Source organism: Alexandromys fortis, unplaced genomic scaffold (assembly GCF_014885135.2).
Source record: "Alexandromys fortis isolate MF-2015 unplaced genomic scaffold, M_Fortis_MF-2015_v1.1 scaffold_9, whole genome shotgun sequence".
Taxonomy (NCBI): domain Eukaryota; kingdom Metazoa; phylum Chordata; class Mammalia; order Rodentia; family Cricetidae; genus Alexandromys; species Alexandromys fortis.
The window spans coordinates 305,991-324,430 of record NW_026067892.1 but is presented as its reverse complement, the minus strand read 5'-3'; the positions used below and the strand labels follow the sequence as shown (position 1 = coordinate 324,430).

General features: G+C 56.3%; 3 protein-coding genes across 4 annotated transcripts; 2 read left to right on the top strand and 1 right to left on the bottom strand.

The window, feature by feature from the left end:
- The first annotated feature begins 291 nt into the window (after positions 1 to 291).
- Positions 292 to 7,121, top strand: Rgl2 (ral guanine nucleotide dissociation stimulator like 2). Its single transcript, XM_050138882.1, has 18 exons — positions 292 to 448; positions 664 to 860; positions 2,145 to 2,228; positions 2,456 to 2,634; positions 2,735 to 2,785; positions 2,871 to 3,168; positions 3,401 to 3,652; positions 3,732 to 3,835; positions 3,914 to 3,998; positions 4,073 to 4,141; positions 4,255 to 4,329; positions 4,971 to 5,003; positions 5,122 to 5,243; positions 5,345 to 5,440; positions 5,517 to 5,628; positions 5,711 to 6,004; positions 6,315 to 6,429; positions 6,518 to 7,121. Exons 2-18 carry the CDS (start codon positions 705 to 707, stop codon positions 6,727 to 6,729), a joined length of 2,337 nt encoding a protein of 778 aa, XP_049994839.1. The 5' UTR covers positions 292 to 448; positions 664 to 704; the 3' UTR covers positions 6,730 to 7,121.
- A 122-nt stretch (positions 7,122 to 7,243) lies between these two features.
- On the bottom strand, positions 7,244 to 9,801 carry Pfdn6 (prefoldin subunit 6). 2 transcript variants are annotated; one of them, XM_050139257.1, is made up of 5 exons: positions 9,664 to 9,801; positions 9,169 to 9,307; positions 8,913 to 8,983; positions 8,709 to 8,833; positions 7,244 to 8,255 (listed from the first exon to the last, which is right to left on the bottom strand). In XM_050139257.1, the coding sequence occupies exons 2-5, from the start codon at positions 9,230 to 9,232 to the stop codon at positions 8,132 to 8,134; spliced, it is 384 nt and encodes a 127-aa protein (XP_049995214.1). In that variant the 5' UTR covers positions 9,233 to 9,307; positions 9,664 to 9,801; the 3' UTR covers positions 7,244 to 8,131. The 2 variants fall into 2 exon arrangements, with proteins under 2 accessions (XP_049995214.1, XP_049995222.1); XM_050139265.1 differs by lacking the exon at positions 9,664 to 9,801 and adding an exon at positions 9,436 to 9,484.
- A 30-nt stretch (positions 9,802 to 9,831) lies between these two features.
- Wdr46 (WD repeat domain 46) lies at positions 9,832 to 18,392 on the top strand. Its single transcript, XM_050138960.1, has 15 exons — positions 9,832 to 9,966; positions 10,054 to 10,251; positions 10,343 to 10,423; positions 10,535 to 10,647; positions 10,769 to 10,856; positions 10,937 to 10,998; positions 12,361 to 12,465; positions 12,572 to 12,722; positions 12,836 to 12,971; positions 13,879 to 13,978; positions 17,080 to 17,393; positions 17,483 to 17,577; positions 17,670 to 17,765; positions 17,860 to 17,973; positions 18,068 to 18,392. Exons 1-15 carry the CDS (start codon positions 9,898 to 9,900, stop codon positions 18,173 to 18,175), a joined length of 1,830 nt encoding a protein of 609 aa, XP_049994917.1. The 5' UTR covers positions 9,832 to 9,897; the 3' UTR covers positions 18,176 to 18,392.
- Positions 18,393 to 18,440: the final 48 nt, after the last annotated feature.

The window sequence follows — 18,440 nt, the reverse complement described above, 5'->3', positions numbered from 1 at the left end:
TCGCCCCCCTACCAGAGCGCTTTCCGAGGGAGTTGCACTTGTGCTTGTTAGAGAAAGATTTAAAATCCTGCCCTTGCCCTCCCGCGGAGGCTTGAGAGGACTCGATCGCCAGTCTGTTCTGGGCGACAGGGGCTCCGGAGTCCCCGAGCAGGGTTGCAGGGGGATAGTGGAGTGGGGCATCCGGCGCCTGGGTCCCGAACCCTGGCGTCCAGCACTTCCCTAGTCGGCGGCCCTGGCTCCTGTCCTCACTTCCTTCCCTTTTTGGCTCCTGCTGTCGGGCGGGCGGACGCGGGGAGGGGGGAAGCGGAAAGGGCGGGAGAGCCCGGGAACCCGGCAGGGTTCGGGAGGGGGGGCGCGGAAAAGCTCGGGAGGGGACTCGGTCGAGGGCCAGAAACCGACCAGGACAGAGGGCCAGGACCCGCGCGCAGCCTCTCACCCCTCCCGACAGGTCAGAGCCAGAGCACCGGGTGACCCTGCCCATCCCGCACTTACGATCCCCTAACCCCTAACGGGCACTGAGAACCCCGGTTTCCTACTCCCGTGTGCTCCCTCCCCCCAGCCTTCCTGAGGGGCCCCCACCCAGGCCTTCCCTGCCCGTGTCCCCCACGCCCGTGTCCCCCAAGCCCGCCTGACTCCACCCCCACCCCACCCGTCTCTCCCCAGGCGCCCCCATGGCTTGACCCCGCTGATTCCTTCACTCGGCCATGCTCCCGCGGCCCCTGCGGCTGCTTTTGGACACGAACCCCCCCGGGGGAGTCGTGCTGAGCAGCTTCCGGAGCCGAGACCCCGAAGAGGGTGGGGACCCAGGTGGCCGGGCCGTGGGCGGGGGGCAGGAGGAAGAGGATGAGGAAGAAGAAGAGGTGAGACGCGGGTGGTGGGAGGCAGGGCATTAAATATTTCTGAGACTCTCCTCCTTCTGGTGTCTCTGGGTCCCTCGGTCTCTTCCGCCCTGCCTCGCTCACATCCGGACCTCTGTCTGGGTATCTGGCCGCGGGTCCTGGTGTCTCTGTAGTCCTCCCTGTCCGTCTGCGGGACTCGGGACCCGCCTGCAGGAACCTGCCGAGTTCCTGCCTGGAAAGTCTGGCTGGCAAGCTGGCGGGCTGTGCCTGCGGGGCTCAGGCCCTTCTTGCCCGTGCTTGCCTCTGAGAGCTGCCTCTGGGCGGTGTGTCTAAGTCCCTGTCTCCCTCCTGGTTTTTGTTTGGCGGGGAGGGGTTTGTTTCCACGGTAACCAGCTCCTCAGCCTCTAGGATTGGGGAGGGAACCCTCAGATTTCGCCGCCCCTTCCCCCACCCCCTGGTGCCGTATTGAGCCAAACCTAGAGGTACTGGCACCTGGAGAGATGATCCCAGGATAGGTAGACAGTGGTCATCTTCGTTCTTAAGGACTGATAGCTGTGGCCAGCAACAGGACTTAGGGCTTCAGGAGGGTCCAGAAGTTAGATTCGGAGCCCAAGAGGCCCTGGACTCCTGGGTCCCGACATTAATTAGTAAAGTTAGGGTGACTGGCAAGGCTGGTTTTTCGGGATCAGTCGGGGGAGGGGCTAGGGCCACATGACTATGAGTCTACCGCTCCCCCCCCCCATCACCCTTACTTCCCCTTCTTCTTGTAACTGGGATTGGAGCCGCCACCTTCAGGGGGTCCCCAGTGCTGAGATTTAGTGGAAGCTGCATTCGGGAGACCTGGGAAAGGGGTCTATGAAGAGGGACTAAATTTGGGCTCCTCTGCTTCTGTCAGGGAGGGCGGGGCATGAGACGGTCTGACGGTTCAGCTTCTCTCTGCTTCAGGTCTCTCTGCCTTCGGCTTTGGGCCTCTTGTGGCGCCCTGCTCCTGCCCTTTGCACCCCGCTTTTCTGCCGTGTTGGGCTCAGCTGTGGGGGGAAAGGGATTTGGGTGTGTTCCTGCATTCAGTTGGCACCTCACTGAAACCTCTATTCCACCGAACTCTGAGGCGGTTGGGGGGGCTGTCTGAGCCCCAGTGGGGGTAGACCTGGGGTCACCAGCACCCTCTACCCCTCGTACTCGCTGGTATTGTCCCCCGCCATCGCAGGTGAGGGGTATAGTGGGAGAAGCAGGGCCTGGGGAACAATGGCTAGGGACCGGACCGGAGTTGCTGTGGAACTGACTTCCTCTTCCTTGCTTCTCCAGGCTCCTGTGTCTGTCTGGGATGAGGAGGAGGATGGCGCCACCTTTACTGTCACAAGCCGCCAGTATCGGCCTCCTGATCCCTTGGTGAGATCATGACTTTGACTTCTCACCTCTCAGTTCTTTCTTTGATTTCTTTCCTCTCTTTTTGGCCAGAGCGCTGGTTGGATGTCTGGAGTCTAGGACTCTGTGGTGTGGTTTAAGCCATGCACCTTGTCCTCTCTGAACCTTAGCAAAAGCGAGCGAGGTCTGGATTACCCCAGACATCTAGCAGTAGGCTCCGGGAGATCAGTGTGCCCCTCCATGTTCTCCAGGTCCCCTTGCCTCCCCCGCGTTCCTCCCGACGGCTCCGCGCTGGCACTCTGGAAGCCCTGGTCAGACACCTGTTGGACGCCAGGACGGCAGGGACTGACGTGACTTTCACGCCAGCCTTGCTAGCCACACACCGGGCCTTCACCTCCACGCCAGCCCTGTTTGGGCTTGTGACTGACAGGTCCGGGACCGAGGGTTGAGGGGCTCCTGGATGTGCTCTGAGCTCACAGCGCCAGGGGGGTTGGCAAAGCGGCGTAGGTAGAGCCTCTCCTCATCCCCAGGCTGGAAGCCCTCGAGCTGCGTGCTCCTGGCGAGCTAGAGAGGACCACAGGGTGAGTGGCCCCTGACTCTACCTCAGTCCCCTCTGAGGAAGCTGAGGTTGGACCTCTGACCCTTGGCTGGTTCCCCTTCTCCCAGGGTAGCCATCTCCGTTCTTTCAACCTGGCTGGCCTCTCACCCTGAGGATTTTGGCTCTGAGGTCAAGGGTCAGCTTGACCGGCTTGAGAGCTTCTTGCTTCGGACAGGGTATGCAGCACGGGAGGGTGTTGGGGGGGGCAGTGCTGACCTCATCCGAAACCTTCGGGCCCGGGTAGATCCCCGGGCCCCCGACCTTCCTAAGCCCCTGGCCCTTCCTGGCGATTCCCCTGCTGACCCCACGGATGTCCTGGTGTTCCTCGCTGACCACTTGGCCGAACAGCTGACCCTGCTAGATGCGGTGAGACCTTGACCTTTGACCCTACACTCTCTGACCCCTCACTAACTCTCCTGGGCTCCAGATCCTTTCCTTGCTTCCAATGCTCCTGGATTCCTCTGCCATCTGCTGCTCTGACCCTCCCTTCCCTCCTCCCTGTGGCTGTGATCCTCCAGCTCTGTGCCCTGCTGGTCCCTGGTATTGGAAACTTGCCTGGCTTGTCTATGAATTGTAACCTCTGACCTCCACCCTGCAGGAGCTGTTTCTCAACGTGATCCCCTCTCAGTGTTTGGGAGGCCTCTGGGGTCACAGGGACCGGCCAGGACACTCTCACCTCTGCTCGTCTGTCCGAGCTACTGTCACACAGTTCAACAAGGTGGCAGGGGCAGTGGTTAGTTCTGTCCTGGGGGCCACCTCCATTGGAGAGGGGCCGGGGGAGGTGACCGTGAGGCCCCTCCGACCCCCACAGAGGGCCCGGCTCCTGGAGAAGTGGATCCGAGTGGCAGAGGTGAGAACGAACAATTCTACTGGGGGGCTGTGCCGTGGAGAGGGGCCCTAAGCCTTGACTCTGTTTCCTGTCCTCACAGGAGTGCCGCCTGCTTCGGAACTTCTCCTCAGTCTACGCTGTTGTGTCTGCTCTGCAGTCCAGCCCTATCCACAGGCTTCGGGCCGCCTGGGGGGAAGCAGCCAGGTGGGAGGCTTGGAGCGCCCGAGGCCTGGAGTGCAGCAGCTAAGCCAGGCCTGTGCTCAGACTGCTCTTCCTCCCTAGGGACAGCCTCAGAGTCTTCTCCAGCCTGTGCCAGGTTTTCTCAGAGGAAGATAATTATTCCCAGAGCAGGGGGCTCCTCATGCAGGTGAGGCCAGTCTTGCCTTCCCCACCTCTGCACCTGCTCCCTCCTCCCAATCACCTGGTCTCTGTCACCACCAGGAAGTGAAGCTGCAGCCCCCTGTGGAGCCACACTCCAAGAAGGCGCCAAGGTCTGGCTCCAGGGGTGGGGTGAGTGACCAGAGGGGCTGGGACAGGAGGCTCTCCTGGTGAGGTGAATAAAGCCCGTTCTGTGGAGGGAAGGGCTGTTTTCTGACAGGAGTCTGGCCCTGACCTCTCTGCAGGGTGTGGTTCCATATCTTGGGACCTTCCTAAAGGACCTTGTGATGCTGCACGCAGCCTCTAAGGATGAGCTGGAGGTCAGTGGTTTTGTGTGTGTGTGTGTGTGTGTGTATGTGTGTGTTTGCGAGAGGTCCATCCTGGAAGGCTTAACAAGGGCACTTAAAGGTCAGGCTACAAGACAGAAGCAGCAGACTGGCTACAGTTTCTGGAGCCAGGTTCTGTTACCTTGGCAAACAGTTCAATCTCTGCACTTCAGTGGTCTGTCGGTATATGTCCGACTGTCTATGTCAGCCTGTTAATGGGTTCCACCCTCAGTGCTGCAAATGAAAGAAAATGCTGAGGCTTCCAGAAAGCTCCCTGTCCTGCAGTGAGCCCAGTTTTCTCATCTAGAAGCTAGATGCTTTCCCTCAGACAGCAACTTAAAGTCTTAAAAGTGTCCAGTGGAGCTGGGCGTCAGCTGGAATCCCAGCACGGCACGCGGGCAGACACAGGCAGGTATCATGACTTCAAGGCTGGTCTCATCTACGTGGTGAGTTCTAGACCAGTCAAGGCTACACACAGTGAGACCCTGTGAGGCTGAGAGTTTGTGTCTGAGATGTGCCTGGGGACAGGGGTGAACCCAGGGTCTAAGTGGGCGTGCACTGCCTGTTTGGGGACGGGGATGTTCTCTCTGGTGCCCGAGCAGGGTCATCATTTTCGTCCCTTACTGCCCCTGCAGAACGGCTACATCAATTTTGACAAGCGGAGGAAGGTGAGCAGACTGAGGCTGGATGCTGGGCTTCTCCGTCCATGCCCCAGGAAGGGGAAGGGGGAGGCAAACTCAGGGGTCCCTGAGTTTTGGCTCCTGCAGTTTGAGGGCTCCTTCCCAGGAGTTTGCTATCCTTTCCGAGCTGCTACGCCTCCAGAACGAATGTCGTGGCTATGACCTCCGACCTGACCCCGATATCCAGCAATGGCTCCAGGGCCTCCAGCCATTAACTGAAGCTCAGAGGTGACTGGCTGGCTGGGTGGTTGGAGGACACAGGCTGGGGGACGTGGGTGTGTGTGTGTTGGTGGCATGTGCTGACCTCTGCCCATGGCTATCCTGTCCAGTCACCGTGTGTCCTGTGAAGTGGAGCCACCTGGTACCAGCGACTCTCCTGCTGCGAGGATGCTCCGGCCGACGCTAGTCATCTCCCAGTGGACAGAGTAGGAGCACTGCTGGCTGGGAGCTGGTTTCCTGGGGACCTGCCACTGCCCGTTCTCTAATTCCCTGCCTCTCCAGAGTCCTGGGCTCGGTTGGAGGCCCCACCCCTCTGGTGTCCTGGGATCGGCCCAGCGTTGGGGGAGATGAGGTCCCTGGAACCCCTGCTCCCCTGCTGACTCGGCTGGCCCAGGTGAGTCCGCTCTTAACTCTGACTATGCTAAGACATTTCTTTTTCGCCTCCTTCCCTTCTGACTTGACCTGTTTGCCCCTAGCACATGAAGTGGCCGTCTGTCTCCTCTCTGGACTCTGCCCTGGAAAGCAGCCCCTCCCTGCACAGTCCTGCCGACCCCAGCCACCTCTCCCCTCCAGCCTCCTCCCCTAGGCCTTCTCGAGGTCACCGCCGCTCAGCCTCCTGTGGGTCTCCACTGAGTGGGGGCACAGGAGAAGGGGCCTCTAGGGGTGCTGGATATGGGGGAGGAGCATCTGGACCAGGGTCCTCTGATTGCCGAATTATCCGAGTCCAGATGGAGCTGGGGGAAGATGGCAGCATTTACAAGAGCATCTTGGTGAGAGACATTTGTGTCGCCTTGGGTTTGGGCAGCCAGGACTCAACTGTGGCTTCTGTGGGACTCAGAGCAGGTGTCTGACGTTGACAGCAACTCAGCGGGCCACTCCCTGAGTTCTGGGGGCTGCACTACACCTTCAGAGCCAACAGTTTTCCTGCATGCTTGTTGTACTGGGCACCATGTGGGCTGGTTTACCAGGCACTGGCAACCACCATTTTGGGTTTCCTGTTCATTTTAACTCTTCTGGCTGGGTTGGAAGGATAGGAAGCCGGCGTCATATGTATTTATTGCTCTTCTGGTCTCTTGCAAGGTGACAAGCCAGGACAAGGCCCCAAGTGTCATCAGTCGTGTCCTGAAGAAGAACAATCGTGACTCTGCAGTGGCTTCAGAGTTTGAGCTGGTGCAGCTGCTGCCCGGGGAGCGAGGTGAGCAGCCAGGGGAAGACAGAGTAGAGGGTGTGTTCTCACCAGGCCTGGGGGAGCAGTGAATGCCTGACCCCCTCTGCACCCACAGAGCTAACCATCCCACACTCGGCTAACGTCTTCTACGCTATGGATGGTGCATCTCACGATTTCGTCCTGCGGCAGCGCAGAAGGTCCTCTGCTGCCACACCGGGCTCCCACGCTGGCCCCTCTGCCTCAGGAACTCCCCCAAGCGAGGGAGGAGGGGGCTCCTTTCCCAGGATTAAGGCCACAGGGAGGAAGATTGCGCGGGCCCTGTTCTGAGGAGGACGTCCTGTGGTTTACAGAAGTCATAGCGCTTGCACCAGGTGTGAGCAGCCACCAATGGCGGCCATTACACCAGGGCGGAAATTCCGAAAGGTGGCCAGCAGCCCTGGGACAGTGAAGTGCACTTGTTTACCAAACCACCTCGAAAGCCAGCCCCATGGGACTGGTGACCATATAACCAAATTGGGTCCCTGCACATGGCGTCCACCTGGGGAATTTGGCATCCTGTCAGTGCTGGGGAGAGTATACTCCTGCCGCGTGCTAGCCTGTGAAGGGCCCAGGAGAGGCCTAGAGGCTGAGCCCAGGGTGAAGGACGATGGCAGGACGTCCCACGCTGGGGGTTCCTGTCACTGTGCCAACACTAAGATAATAAACCAAACACTACCTGATCCCGTCCCCGTCCTTCAGTGCACAGAGCTGGACACGAGGACTGGGGAATGGGTATGAGGGCACAGGACAAGAGCCAATGGCGCCACTCCCAGAGGTCCCCAGCATGGCTCAGTGTTCACGGGCTTGGCAGGATGCACAAGGCTCTGGTCCGTCCTGGAACCTGAGAGCAAGGTCCTGGTGACAGTTAACCCTGTGATGCCCTCACTCCTGGCCCCTTCATAGACTCGGCTTTCCCTTGCCACAGACCCTAAGAGGCAAGGGGCTCCTGAGGGACAGTGGTCATTGCGGACGTCCCTCAAGACAGAGTTGTAAGAGATAATTTAGGACAAAGAAGTTAAAGAACAACTTTGTGGATATGACACATAAATTTGGGAGAATTTCAGATTAGTTAAGTTACATTCAGTCAGGCGCTGGTGACGCATGCCTTTAATCCCAGCACTTGGGAGGCAGAGGCAGGTGGGTCTCTGATTTTGAAGCCAGCCTGGTCTACAGAGTGAGTTCCAGGATAGCTAGGTTTATACAGAGAATCCTTATCTCAGAACAAAAGAAAAAGTTAGATTCAAAGCAATGGTAAAACGCCAGGTGAAGACGCCAATGCTCTAGGGCTGGGGGGCTGGGGTGTGTGTGTGTGTGTGTGTGGCAGGTGCTAGGTGAGCAACCACATCCTATCCTGGGCTCTCAGGCCGAGAACTCGGGAGTTCCATAGCTAAGCTGACGTTCTCAGCATGACGCTGCACTGCATCTTAGGGAAGGAAAGGTAATGGGCTGCACGAACAGGCAAGACACCGCTTGAGACATTTCAGACTCTAAACTGAAGGTGTACAGGCAAGACCCTGCGTTTAGTTCTCGGCACCAGGAAAACGAGTCACGAGAACTGCCAGAGAGTCCAGCAGCAAGAACTCTATCTCCGAGGCCGTAAACTGACTTGCTTTTGTTTACATTTTATTGGCTATTCTAGTGGGGACCCTGGAGCTGCCTCACCCTCCCTCCCCTCCCCCTTCCATGGGGGTCAGGCCTTCCCAGGAGCCTTTGCTGCCTGGGCTCGCTGGAACTCCTGTTGCAGCTGAGCAAGGGTTTCCCTCTGTTGCTCTGACTGCCGCTCAAGGTCCCGAAGCTGCGATTCGTAGCGCTTACTGAGGAGGGGGAAAAAAGGGACAGGAAGAAAGGGGAAATTAGTGGGGCTCATTGCTGAGTGGCGAAGGGGGACTGGTGGTGAGGTTTGTGGGATGGGAGTCGGGGGAAGCGCTAAGGGAAAGAAAAGGCTGATGAGATGAACCAATCTCCAGAACCCACACGCTGTCCTCTGACTATACCTGAGTTGCCATGACACACGTGATTCCCCCCCCCCCCAATTGTAACACAAAAAGAAAGGTTGAAGTGGTGGCGCCTCTAAGCCGGTCCCTGGGAAGGCAAAAGCAGTCGTATTTGTGACTGAGGCCAGCTTGGTCTAAGCAGTGAGTTCCAGGCCAGCCGATAGTCTATGGCGAGACCCTGTCTCTGGGAGGAGTAAAGGAAAGGAGGGCTTGGGAAATGGATAAGCGGGGCGGCTGTGGAGAACTACCCAGCCCGGGCGGCAAGGCTCTTACATTTCCGCTGTGATATAGTCTAGCCTCTTCCCCACCGTGGCCCGAGCCTCCCCTAGCTCCTGTTTGACAAGCACTGGTCCCAGCAGCTTAAAGACGACGTTGGATCCATCCAGCAAGGCCAGTTCCTGAAGAGGGGATGGGAGGGTTTATGGGATAACCGTGCCCAGCAGAGCTCCTCCTGGCCCCAGCGTCCCAGATCCTCACCTCCTTCACGATATTATTTTCTGTTAGCTGGGCCTCAAGCTTCTGCCTCCCTGACATGGATTTACTTAAGTCTGAGGTGGTGAGAGGAAACGCATGATTAAAAACAGCGAATGGGCCAAGACCCGCACAATCCTGGAGAGGCTGGAGGTGAGGACAGAGCAAGGATGCCGAGGCGAGGGGCACGAGGCTCCCTCCCACTGCGGGGTGCTTGAGCTGAGAGCGGAAAGGGGCAAGACCACGCCAGCTCTGCTCTTACCCTTCTGCAGCTGTTGGTATTTCTCCACTTCTCCCTGCAGCTTCTTTTGGATCAGCTCAGCCATGGTGAAGATGAAAGCCTAGGGCGGGGGTCGCTGGCTCTCAAGAGATGGAAGGCACCTGGGCTCCGCTTTCTGGCCCTGCGGAGGGACAGCACTTTCTATTGGCAGCTCTCTGAGGCACCGCAGCCTTTCCTCATCCAGAGCAGCCACTCCCTAGGAACTGGAGAGCGAAAGCAGACCCCGAATCCTCCAAGCCAAACCCTAACCTCTTCACGTTAGACCCACTGTCTTAATAAACCCGGAAGTAAACAAGGCATGCCGGGAGAAAGACGGCGCCGGAAGCCACATTCTGACACATGCCGGGATATGTAGTTCTGACCTGTGTGACACTCGTTCTACCGAAAGGGCTAGACCCGAGAGGTTTTAGGCAACAGAGAGAAGTTAATCTGGAAAAAAAAAAAAAAAAAAAAAAAAAAAAAAAAAAAAAAACTCACCGTTACCAGGATTCTGGACCCGGACTTTCCTGTTAGTCATCATTTGGTCAGAAGCTGCCCTAGGGCGACCCTGCCGGCTCCTAAAGGCTCGCGGAGGTTTGCCTTCACACAAGATGGCGCCAGAGGCTTCAGATCCCGTACGGCGATGATTGGACGAAGGCCGGAAGTTTCTTAGCTGTGGGACTGCTGAGAGAAGTTCCGCACGTGGGTCGTTGTTTCGCGTCGCTCACCGAGATGGAGACTGCCCCGAAGCCGGGCAAGGGTGTCCCACCCAAGAAGGACAGCCCTCAGGCCAAGAGGAAGGTAGCGCCTTGGGTGGGAGGCGGCGGGCGCCATGGACTCGGACTCCGGGTCGGGCTGCGAGTGCGAGCGCTCCTCTTCTGCCCCTAGAAACCGCGGCGGTATTGGGAGGAGGAGGTCACCCCGGCCGCCGCCCCCGCGGTGCCGCCTCGGAAGAAGGTCAGGGCTCGGGAGCCGCGACCCCCGAGGTCCAAGGTGCGCGGCGCCCTGAAGTCTCACTTCGGCCGGAAGCCCCAAGCCCCCAAGAACGCCTCGGACCGGAAGAAGCCGCGGCGGACCCTGTCTGGGGTGAGCCTGGGACCGACGGGGCGGGGGGCAGTGCGAGTGAGAGGAACCGGGTCGATCGGAACCTGCCCTTTGTCTTCCTTGCCCTCGCCAGGCCCAGGACCCGTTCCCAGGACCCGCCCCCGCGCCCGCGGAGGTGGCCCGGAAGTTTTGCCGCATTGACAAGTCCAAGAAGGTGAGGACGGGCCGGACTGTGGGGTGGGGCTGCAGGGCGGCTCGGCTGGTGGCCTTGCTGGGGCCCCGCGGGTGCTCAGCGGCTCTTCCAACCCTGTTGACAATACCCTAGCTCCCCCATTCGAAGCCAAAAACCCGCACCAAACTTGAGACGGCTGAAGCGCAGGAGGAGGAGGCAAGCGTCAGAGCTGCCCGGGCCGAGCTGCTGCTTGCTGAGGAACCTGGGTGAGTGGTCCCGGACCCGCGCTTTCCTACCCTGTTTTTCTGGGACTTTGATTTTGCATTTTCGTGTTTGGATGCCAGCTTCATGCTAGAGAGCGTCCCTGTCGTCCTAACTGCCTTTCAGGTTCCTGGAAGGAGAAGATGGCGAAGACACAGCCAAGATACTGCAGACAGACATCGTGGAGGCCGTGGATATTGCAAGCGCTGCCAAGGTGAGTCTGAGGCGGAAGAGCGGCCCAGGAGACCACCTGGCCTCCTTCATTCGTTCATTTTGTTTCCCACCCTCTTGCAGCACTTCGACCTGAACCTGAGGCAGTTTGGACCCTACAGACTGAACTACTCTCGTACAGGGAGGTAAGGCTGAGTTCCAGTGGCCCGTCCCTCTTTCTGAAGAAGGACTTAGTGATTTGTGTGTATGCATGTGTGCACACGGAGGCCAGAAGAAAGCAGGCTTTCTCTGTAGCTTTGGAGCCTGTCCTGGATCTGCTATGTAGACCAGGCTGGCCTTGAACTCACAGAGACCTATCTGCCTCTACCTCCCAGGTGCTGGGATTAAAGGTGTGCACCACCACCGCCTGGCAGGGCTTGTGTTTTCTTAACCAGGAAGCGTCAGGTTCCCTGTGGTCATCCTGTCTTCTTTTCCTTTGGTGCTGGGGTTATAGGCATGTACAGGACACCCAGATTGCAACGTGTGCGCAGTCCCAGCTCTGCTCTGTCTCTCTGCGCTGCCTCCTATACCTCCCCTGTCCCCTTTTTAGGGAAGAAGGGTTGATTCTGACCTATAGCTCTGGGGAATCATCACAGCGTGAGCTGGAGGGAGCTGAGCTCTTTTTTATGGTTCTGGATTTGGAACCCATGCCCTTGTGTGTGCCTGCAAGGCACACACTTGACTCTTGAGCCACACCCACCCTCGGCCGCTCAGCTCCAGCTTTGTGTGTGCCTGTTCACTTGATGGTGTACCTGCACACGGGCGTGTGTGCGTGTGATTTCCAGAGGTCAATGTGCCATCTTTTTGTGTTGCTTTCCGGTTTTTCTCCTGTTTATTGGGTATGAATGTGCCTGTGCATGGCCGTGACTTGCTGGAGTTTTCTCTCTCTGCCTGTGTGTGGGTCTGGAGCTCAAACTCAGGTCACCAGGCTCACACCGCAAGTGCTTCCGGCCGCTGAGCTTTCTTGCTGGACCTCCACTTTATTTTTTAGCGTTTCTAAGTTTTTACTATTTTACACGAGTGTTTCGCCTGCATGTGTAAATATCATGTCAGAAGAGGGCATCAAATCCCTAGGAATTGGGGTTACAGATGGTTTGGTTGAGTTAATGTGTGGGTGCTGGGAACCGAAGCCAGTGTTCTCCATAGGAGCGGCAGGTGCTCACCGCTCAGGTCTCTTTAGTCCTCCACCTTACTGCTGAGCGGGTTCCTCACTGAACCTGGAGCTTGTTGGCCGCCTGGACTGTGTCCAGTAGGATCTGTCTTCCTTGGCCTCCCCAGCACTGGGATTACACGTGTGGTTGGGATCTAGGCTTAGGTTGTGTGCTTTCGTGGCAAGCTCTTCCCTGACTGAGCCATCCCGCCTCGTGTGATTTGTGATCTCTTGTGGCTGCGTTTCCTCAGCTGCAGGAGCTGCTTCCTTCTTCAGTCGAGGGGCTGGGGCGGGGCTGACCGAATGATTCCCATCAGGTCAGGGCGCCCCCTGAATCAACTCTGCTTCACCTCCACAGACACCTGGCATTAGGAGGTCGTCGGGGTCATGTGGCTGCCCTCGACTGGGTGACAAAGAAGCTCATGTGTGAGATCAATGTCATGGAAGCGGTGCGGGACATCCAGTCAGTGCTCCCTCTGCTGGCAGTCGATGGGAGTGGGTCGGCTGTTCCCAACTGGGTGATGCCCTGTGGTCCTGGCTCCATGGAACTCCTCCCCCTTTCTACCCAGCTTTCTCCATTCTGAGACTTTGCTCGCTGTGGCTCAGAACCGCTGGCTTTACATCTACGACAACCAGGGCATTGAGCTCCATTGCATCCGTCGCTGTGACCGAGTAACTCGACTTGAATTCCTCCCCTTCCACTTCCTCCTGGCCACCGCTGTGAGTGGCTGTGGAGCAGAGGGCCCTGTGGCAGCCCTTGGGGGGAGCTTTCTCCTTTAGGACCAGCAGAGGGACACTGGGCAGCTGGACATCTATCTCTTTCTCCCTCTCAGTCAGAGACGGGGTTTCTGACCTACCTGGACGTGTCAGTGGGGAAGATCGTGACAGCTCTCAATGCTCGGGCTGGCCGGCTCAGCGTCATGGCACAGAACCCTTACAATGCTGTGATTCACCTGGGACACAGTAACGGTCAGTTCCTGGCTTTTTTTCTTTTTGAAACAGGGTCTGGTGTTAGAGGAGGCTGCTTGTTTGTCCTGGCCGCCCAGAACCAAAATAACCGCACAGAAAACTGTATTAATTAAATCACTGCTTGGCTTATTAGCACTAACTTCTTATTGCTAACTCTTTCATCTTAACTCATTTCTATTAATCTGTGTATTGCCATGTGGCTGTGGCTTACTAGCAAAGTTTCAGCATGTCTGACTCTGGTGGCTCCATGGCTTCTCCTTGACTCCGCCCTTCTTTCTCCCAGCATTCATTTTAGTTTTCCCTGCCTGACTCTGCACTCCCTGCTCTGCTATAGGCTCAAAGCAGTTTTTTTTTTTTACTAACCAGTGGTATTCACAGCATACAGAGGGGAGTCCCACATTAGTCTGGTCCTGTAAGTCTTTTTCTGTCTTGTCAGCCATCTCCCAAATAACAACGTGGAGACTTATGAGTGCTCAGCCTTAGCTTAGGCTTGCCCCACTAGCTCTTCTACCTCAGCCCGTTGATATTGATCTTTGTTCTGTCATAGACCCCACCCGAGCCTACTGCCAAGCTTGTTACCTCATCTCGGTACTGTCATACTGTCCGTGCTGCTTCTCTGCCTTCCTAGAGTTCTCTCTGCCCGAAGTCCTGCCTATACCTCCTGCGAGGCTATTTGCCGGTCAGCTTTTTTTATTAGACCAATCACAGTAATACACCTTCACACAGTATACAGATATTCTATAAGTACCTGTGTCAAACTGTCTTTCCAGCAGCCGGCCTGCCTCCTTTTGCGCGTGTGTGCTGGCCTGACTGACGTGCTTCTCTTGTGCTTTTCTGGCCCTCCACTAACAGCAAGAGCCCTGGCTGGTTCGCTCTGGTAACCCGGATTCTCTCCTCTTACCTCCAGGCACCGTGTCTTTGTGGAGTCCAGCTGTGAAGGAGCCACTGGTCAAGACTCTGTGTCACCGTGGTGCGGTGCGGGCCGTTGCAGTGGATCCCACAGGCACGTAAGTCACTTGTTGGGGGCGGGGTGTTGGGCGTGGTTAGGCAGGAAGAGATGGAAGGTAGTTCCATCCTGAGTTCCCTTAGGAGCACAGGCTGCATCCGGCCTGCATGTTGTGTGTGTCCTTGCCGTCCTGTGCAGATGGCCTAGTTTATGGGAGCACTTCCCAGGCCTGCTGGTGTTGTGTCACTGAAGACCTTTGGTGGCTCTATTACTTGATGTTTTACAAAAGTCTCTCCAACCTGAATTGAACTCCTCTCTAGCCACAGGAGAATAGATTCAGGGACCCATGCTAATGTCCCCAGGCAGCCCAGAGCCTTGCCCACCAGAGGTGCCCTGTAAATGTCTGAAGGATGAGAGGATTAAGAAGACAGTACAAGTCAGAACAGTCGGGGAATGTTGGTTCTCCCTCAGACAGGAGACCTCTGAACCAACACCTTTGATGAGGATGCCTCGGTGTATTGTAGTTGCTAGCACTGCCCGGCTGCACCTGACCTCTGAACTGACACTTTTTTTTTTTTTTTTTTTCCAGACAGGGTTTCTCTGTGGCTTTGGAGCCTGTCTTGGAACTAGCTCTGTAGACTAGGCTGGTCTCGAACTCACAGAGATCCGCCTGCCTCTGCCTCCCAAGTGCTGGGATTAAAGGCGTGCGCCACCACCGCCCGGCTGAACCGACACCTTTGATGAGGATGCCGAGGTGGTGTGTTGTAGTTGCGAGCACTGCCCGGCTGCCTCTGACCTCGTTTTAATGATGGATAAAGGAAGGCTTAGCAAGCTGATACTCCCATACAGTGTGTGCCTGAGGATGGGGAGCTCTCTGCTCCGTAATTTACGGTGGCCTAGAACACGAAGCAAGCCTCCTGAGTGGGATTATGGGTGTGTGCCATAGTGCCTTTTTGAGCCACAGTTCCCAAGTTCTTCAGGAATCAAAAAGCATTGGTTGCCTGAGCAGGGCCTGGTAGTGCACACTTTAATCCCAGCCGCCAGGAGACTGAGGCAGGAAGATTGAAAGTTTGGAACTAGTCTGGGCTACATATTGAAACCAGTCAAAAACCTTGTTCTCCACATGTCTTGGGCCGAGGTCTGGCACTTGGATCATCACTGTTTTTTTTTTTTTTTAAATTATATTTTATATGCTTTGTTGTTTTGCCTGCGTGTATGTCTGTGTCAGGATTTCAGATCTTGGAGTTACAGACAGTTGTCGGCTGCTGTGTGTGTGCTGGTTCCTCTGGAAGAATAATCAGTGCTCTTAAACACTGAGCCTCCGGCTCCTTTATTGGTTGTTGGTTTTTCGAGACAAGGTTTCTCTGTCTAACAGTCCTGGCTGTCTTGGAACTTTTTGTTGACCAGGCTAGCCTTGAACTCAAAGTGATTTGCCTATCTCTGCCTCCCAAGTGCCAGGATTAAAGGCCTGCGCCACCACAGCATCCCTGAGCGGTCTTAAGAGAAATTTCCACTCCCTCTTACCCCAATGATCAGGAGCTTTGTACATGAAATTTCTGTTACTGCAGCTGTGTGTGTGTGTGTCAGGGAGTTTATGAACAGGGTTTCAGACTAGCGCTGAACTCAGTGCTGGGACTAAAGCTGTGTGCCACCACCTCTGCCTGGCTTTTTTTTTTTTTTTTTTTTTTTTTTTCCTTCAACAAGGTCTGACAGGGAAAGCCTGAAGTTGCCAATTACCAATGTGCAAAAGTTTTCAAGATGCTGGGATCGCTCTGGCTGCTGCCATTGTTTTTGTGAACAAGTGATTTGGTTCTGCCCGATCTCTATCTGTGCCAGCTTGGCTCTGGAGAGTAAGGAAGCCTGGCTGAAGCTTTGTGCCTTTAATGGCTACTAGACCTGAGCTCTAGCTTATCCTGCCGGGGCCTATAACTCTCCTGCCCAGGGCTTCAGCCTGGTCAGCACTGTAGTCACAGATACTCTTTATACTGTCTGCTTAGCTCTGGTTCTCCTCAGGCTACAGCTGAAGCAGCCTTTTCAAGGCTTTCTGGAAGCCTGCGTTAGGACCGCCCTGAATTGGCTTCTGGAGGCTGACATGCTTCGTGTGAGTACAGCAGCTAGGTTGCCAGACTGGGACTTGCCCAGCCTCAGGTCCTCCCGAGGATGTGACACTGTCCGTATCGTTCTGTCATTTCTGGTTTGTACCAGCGGCCTTTTCAGCAGGACATGGTCTCACTATACAGCCCTGGCTGATGTGGACAAGGCTGGCCTCGAGTTCACAGAGACCTGCCTTAGTGCTGGGATTAAAGCCACACGCATCATGCCTAGCCCAGGGGTGCTATTGGATTGCCCTAGAATTTTTCAGTTCCTTCCTGGATTCATGGTCAAGGCCAAGAGACTCCTTGGCAAGGCTCATCACCTTTAGCTCCCCTCTCGTGCACTGTTTTGCTTTCTAGGAGGGATGTCTTGGGAAGCATGGTCTTCTCCTGTCCTGGCACTCCTCTCGCTGGAGCCCTCCCCAGCCCTGAAGACAGCTCCTACTTTCATGTCTGCCTGCAGCTGGTCGGGTCTCTTGCTAGGGGAGGCCTCCCTCATCTCTAAGGGTGCTCGGCCCCTTTGTTGAGCCACCCTGCTGCCCTTCTGAAGTAGAATGCACGGTTAGGTGTAGACTGGCGTGTTCTACAGATCTGTGACTGGTCTAAGGCAGTGTGGGTCCAGTAGGTATGGGAGCAGACACCAAATAGGCCTGGGCCCGGAGTAAAGGGCAGAACAACTGCCCAGCGGGCCCTGAGTTCAAACACCCTCCCCCCCCTCCGCCGCCAAACCACAACAAAATCACAAAAGACTTCACGTCCTTCTCAAGCCACTCCCTAACCCAGATTTCCTCTCTGGCCTTGAAAACAGGTCCAAATCCTTAATCTCAGCCTTTGGGAGGTAAAGACAGGTTGATCTCCCTGAGTTCAGGGCTTCATAGTGAGACCATCTCGAAACGAATAAATACTAAATAATGAATGGAGACAGTGGGGTGAGTTGTGTGAGATGCAGGCAGTGTTTAGTGTGGAGAGAACTTACTAGTCTTTTCTTTCACAACCAGAGTAGATACTTGGGATTTCGCCACAGGTTCTGCCAACACCCACTGGAGATTAACTGGTTCATTTCTCACAGGTACATGGCCACTTCCGGCCTGGACCACCAGCTGAAAATCTTTGACTTGCGAGGGACATTCCAGCCCCTGAGTGCCCGGACCCTGCCCCAGGGAGCAGGACATCTGGCCTTCTCCCAGCGGGGACTGTTAGTTGCAGGCATGGGTGATGTGGTCAACATATGGGCAGGGCCGGGCAAGGCCAGCCCCCCCACCCTGGAACAGCCCTATCTCACCCACCGACTCTCGGGCCATGTGCATGGCCTGCAGTTCTGCCCCTTTGAGGACGTGTTGGGGGTGGGACACAGTGGAGGCATGACCAGCATGCTGGTCCCTGGTAAGTGAGTCAGAGAGTAGAACAGCTGGGGAGGGCCGACAGGCCCAGTCAGTCCAGAGTGGCAGGGCTTTTGCATTTTCCCCCTTCAGGGTCTGCTGAGCCCAACTTCGATGGTTTGGAGAATAACCCTTACAGAAGCCGGAAGCAGCGCCAGGAATGGGAGGTGAAGGCGCTACTGGAAAAGGTGAGCTCTGCTGGCGCTTTGTCCCCTCCCTCATTCTCTCTGGTGTCACCTCCCTGGGGCTCCTACCCATGCCTTCCCTGTGACTCCTCCAGGTACCTGCAGAGCTCATCTGTCTGGACCCCCGAGCCCTGGCAGAGGTGGATGTGGTTACTCTGGAGCAGCAGCAGAAGGAGCGGATAGAGAGACTGGTATGAAGCTGTCCAGTTGTTCAGCCCTCCTCATCTCTGTGCCCTACCCCATTTTGAAGGGCAGCTCCTTTATGTCATCCCTGTCCCTTGTCAGGGCTATGACCCTGATGCCAAGGCCGCCTTCCAACCCAAGGCAAAGCAGAAGGGCCGAAGCTCCACAGCCAGCCTGGTGAAGAGGAAGAAGAAGGTCATGGACCAGGAACACAGGGTACGTAAGCATGGGTGTGGGCAGGTGTCAGCCTGCTCCTCATCAGCCAGCCCCTGCTCACTTTGCCTGGCGCTCCCCACTTCTTTGTCTCCAGGACAAAGTCCGGCAGAGCCTCGAGGAGCAGCAGCAGCAGCGACAGAAGCAGAAGACAGCCAAGCCCACTGGAGCCCGCCCTTCTGCACTGGATAGATTTGTGCGATGAGCCAGAGATGGCATTCCCCAAGATAACCACAGGGGCCAGATGGCTCAGTGCACAAAGACACTTGCCACCAAGCCTGTGTCACGGCATAAGAGAGTCACTCACACAAGTTGTTGACTTTCTGTGGACATGTGGACTAGTGCACATTCAGGGCAGCGTGCAGTGTGTGTACACACACACACAAAATGTAAATAATAATAAAAGATCTAAAGGGAGTTCATCCCATGTGCCTTGTGTGTTACCTTAGCACTTAGCTAGCTTCTTGGGT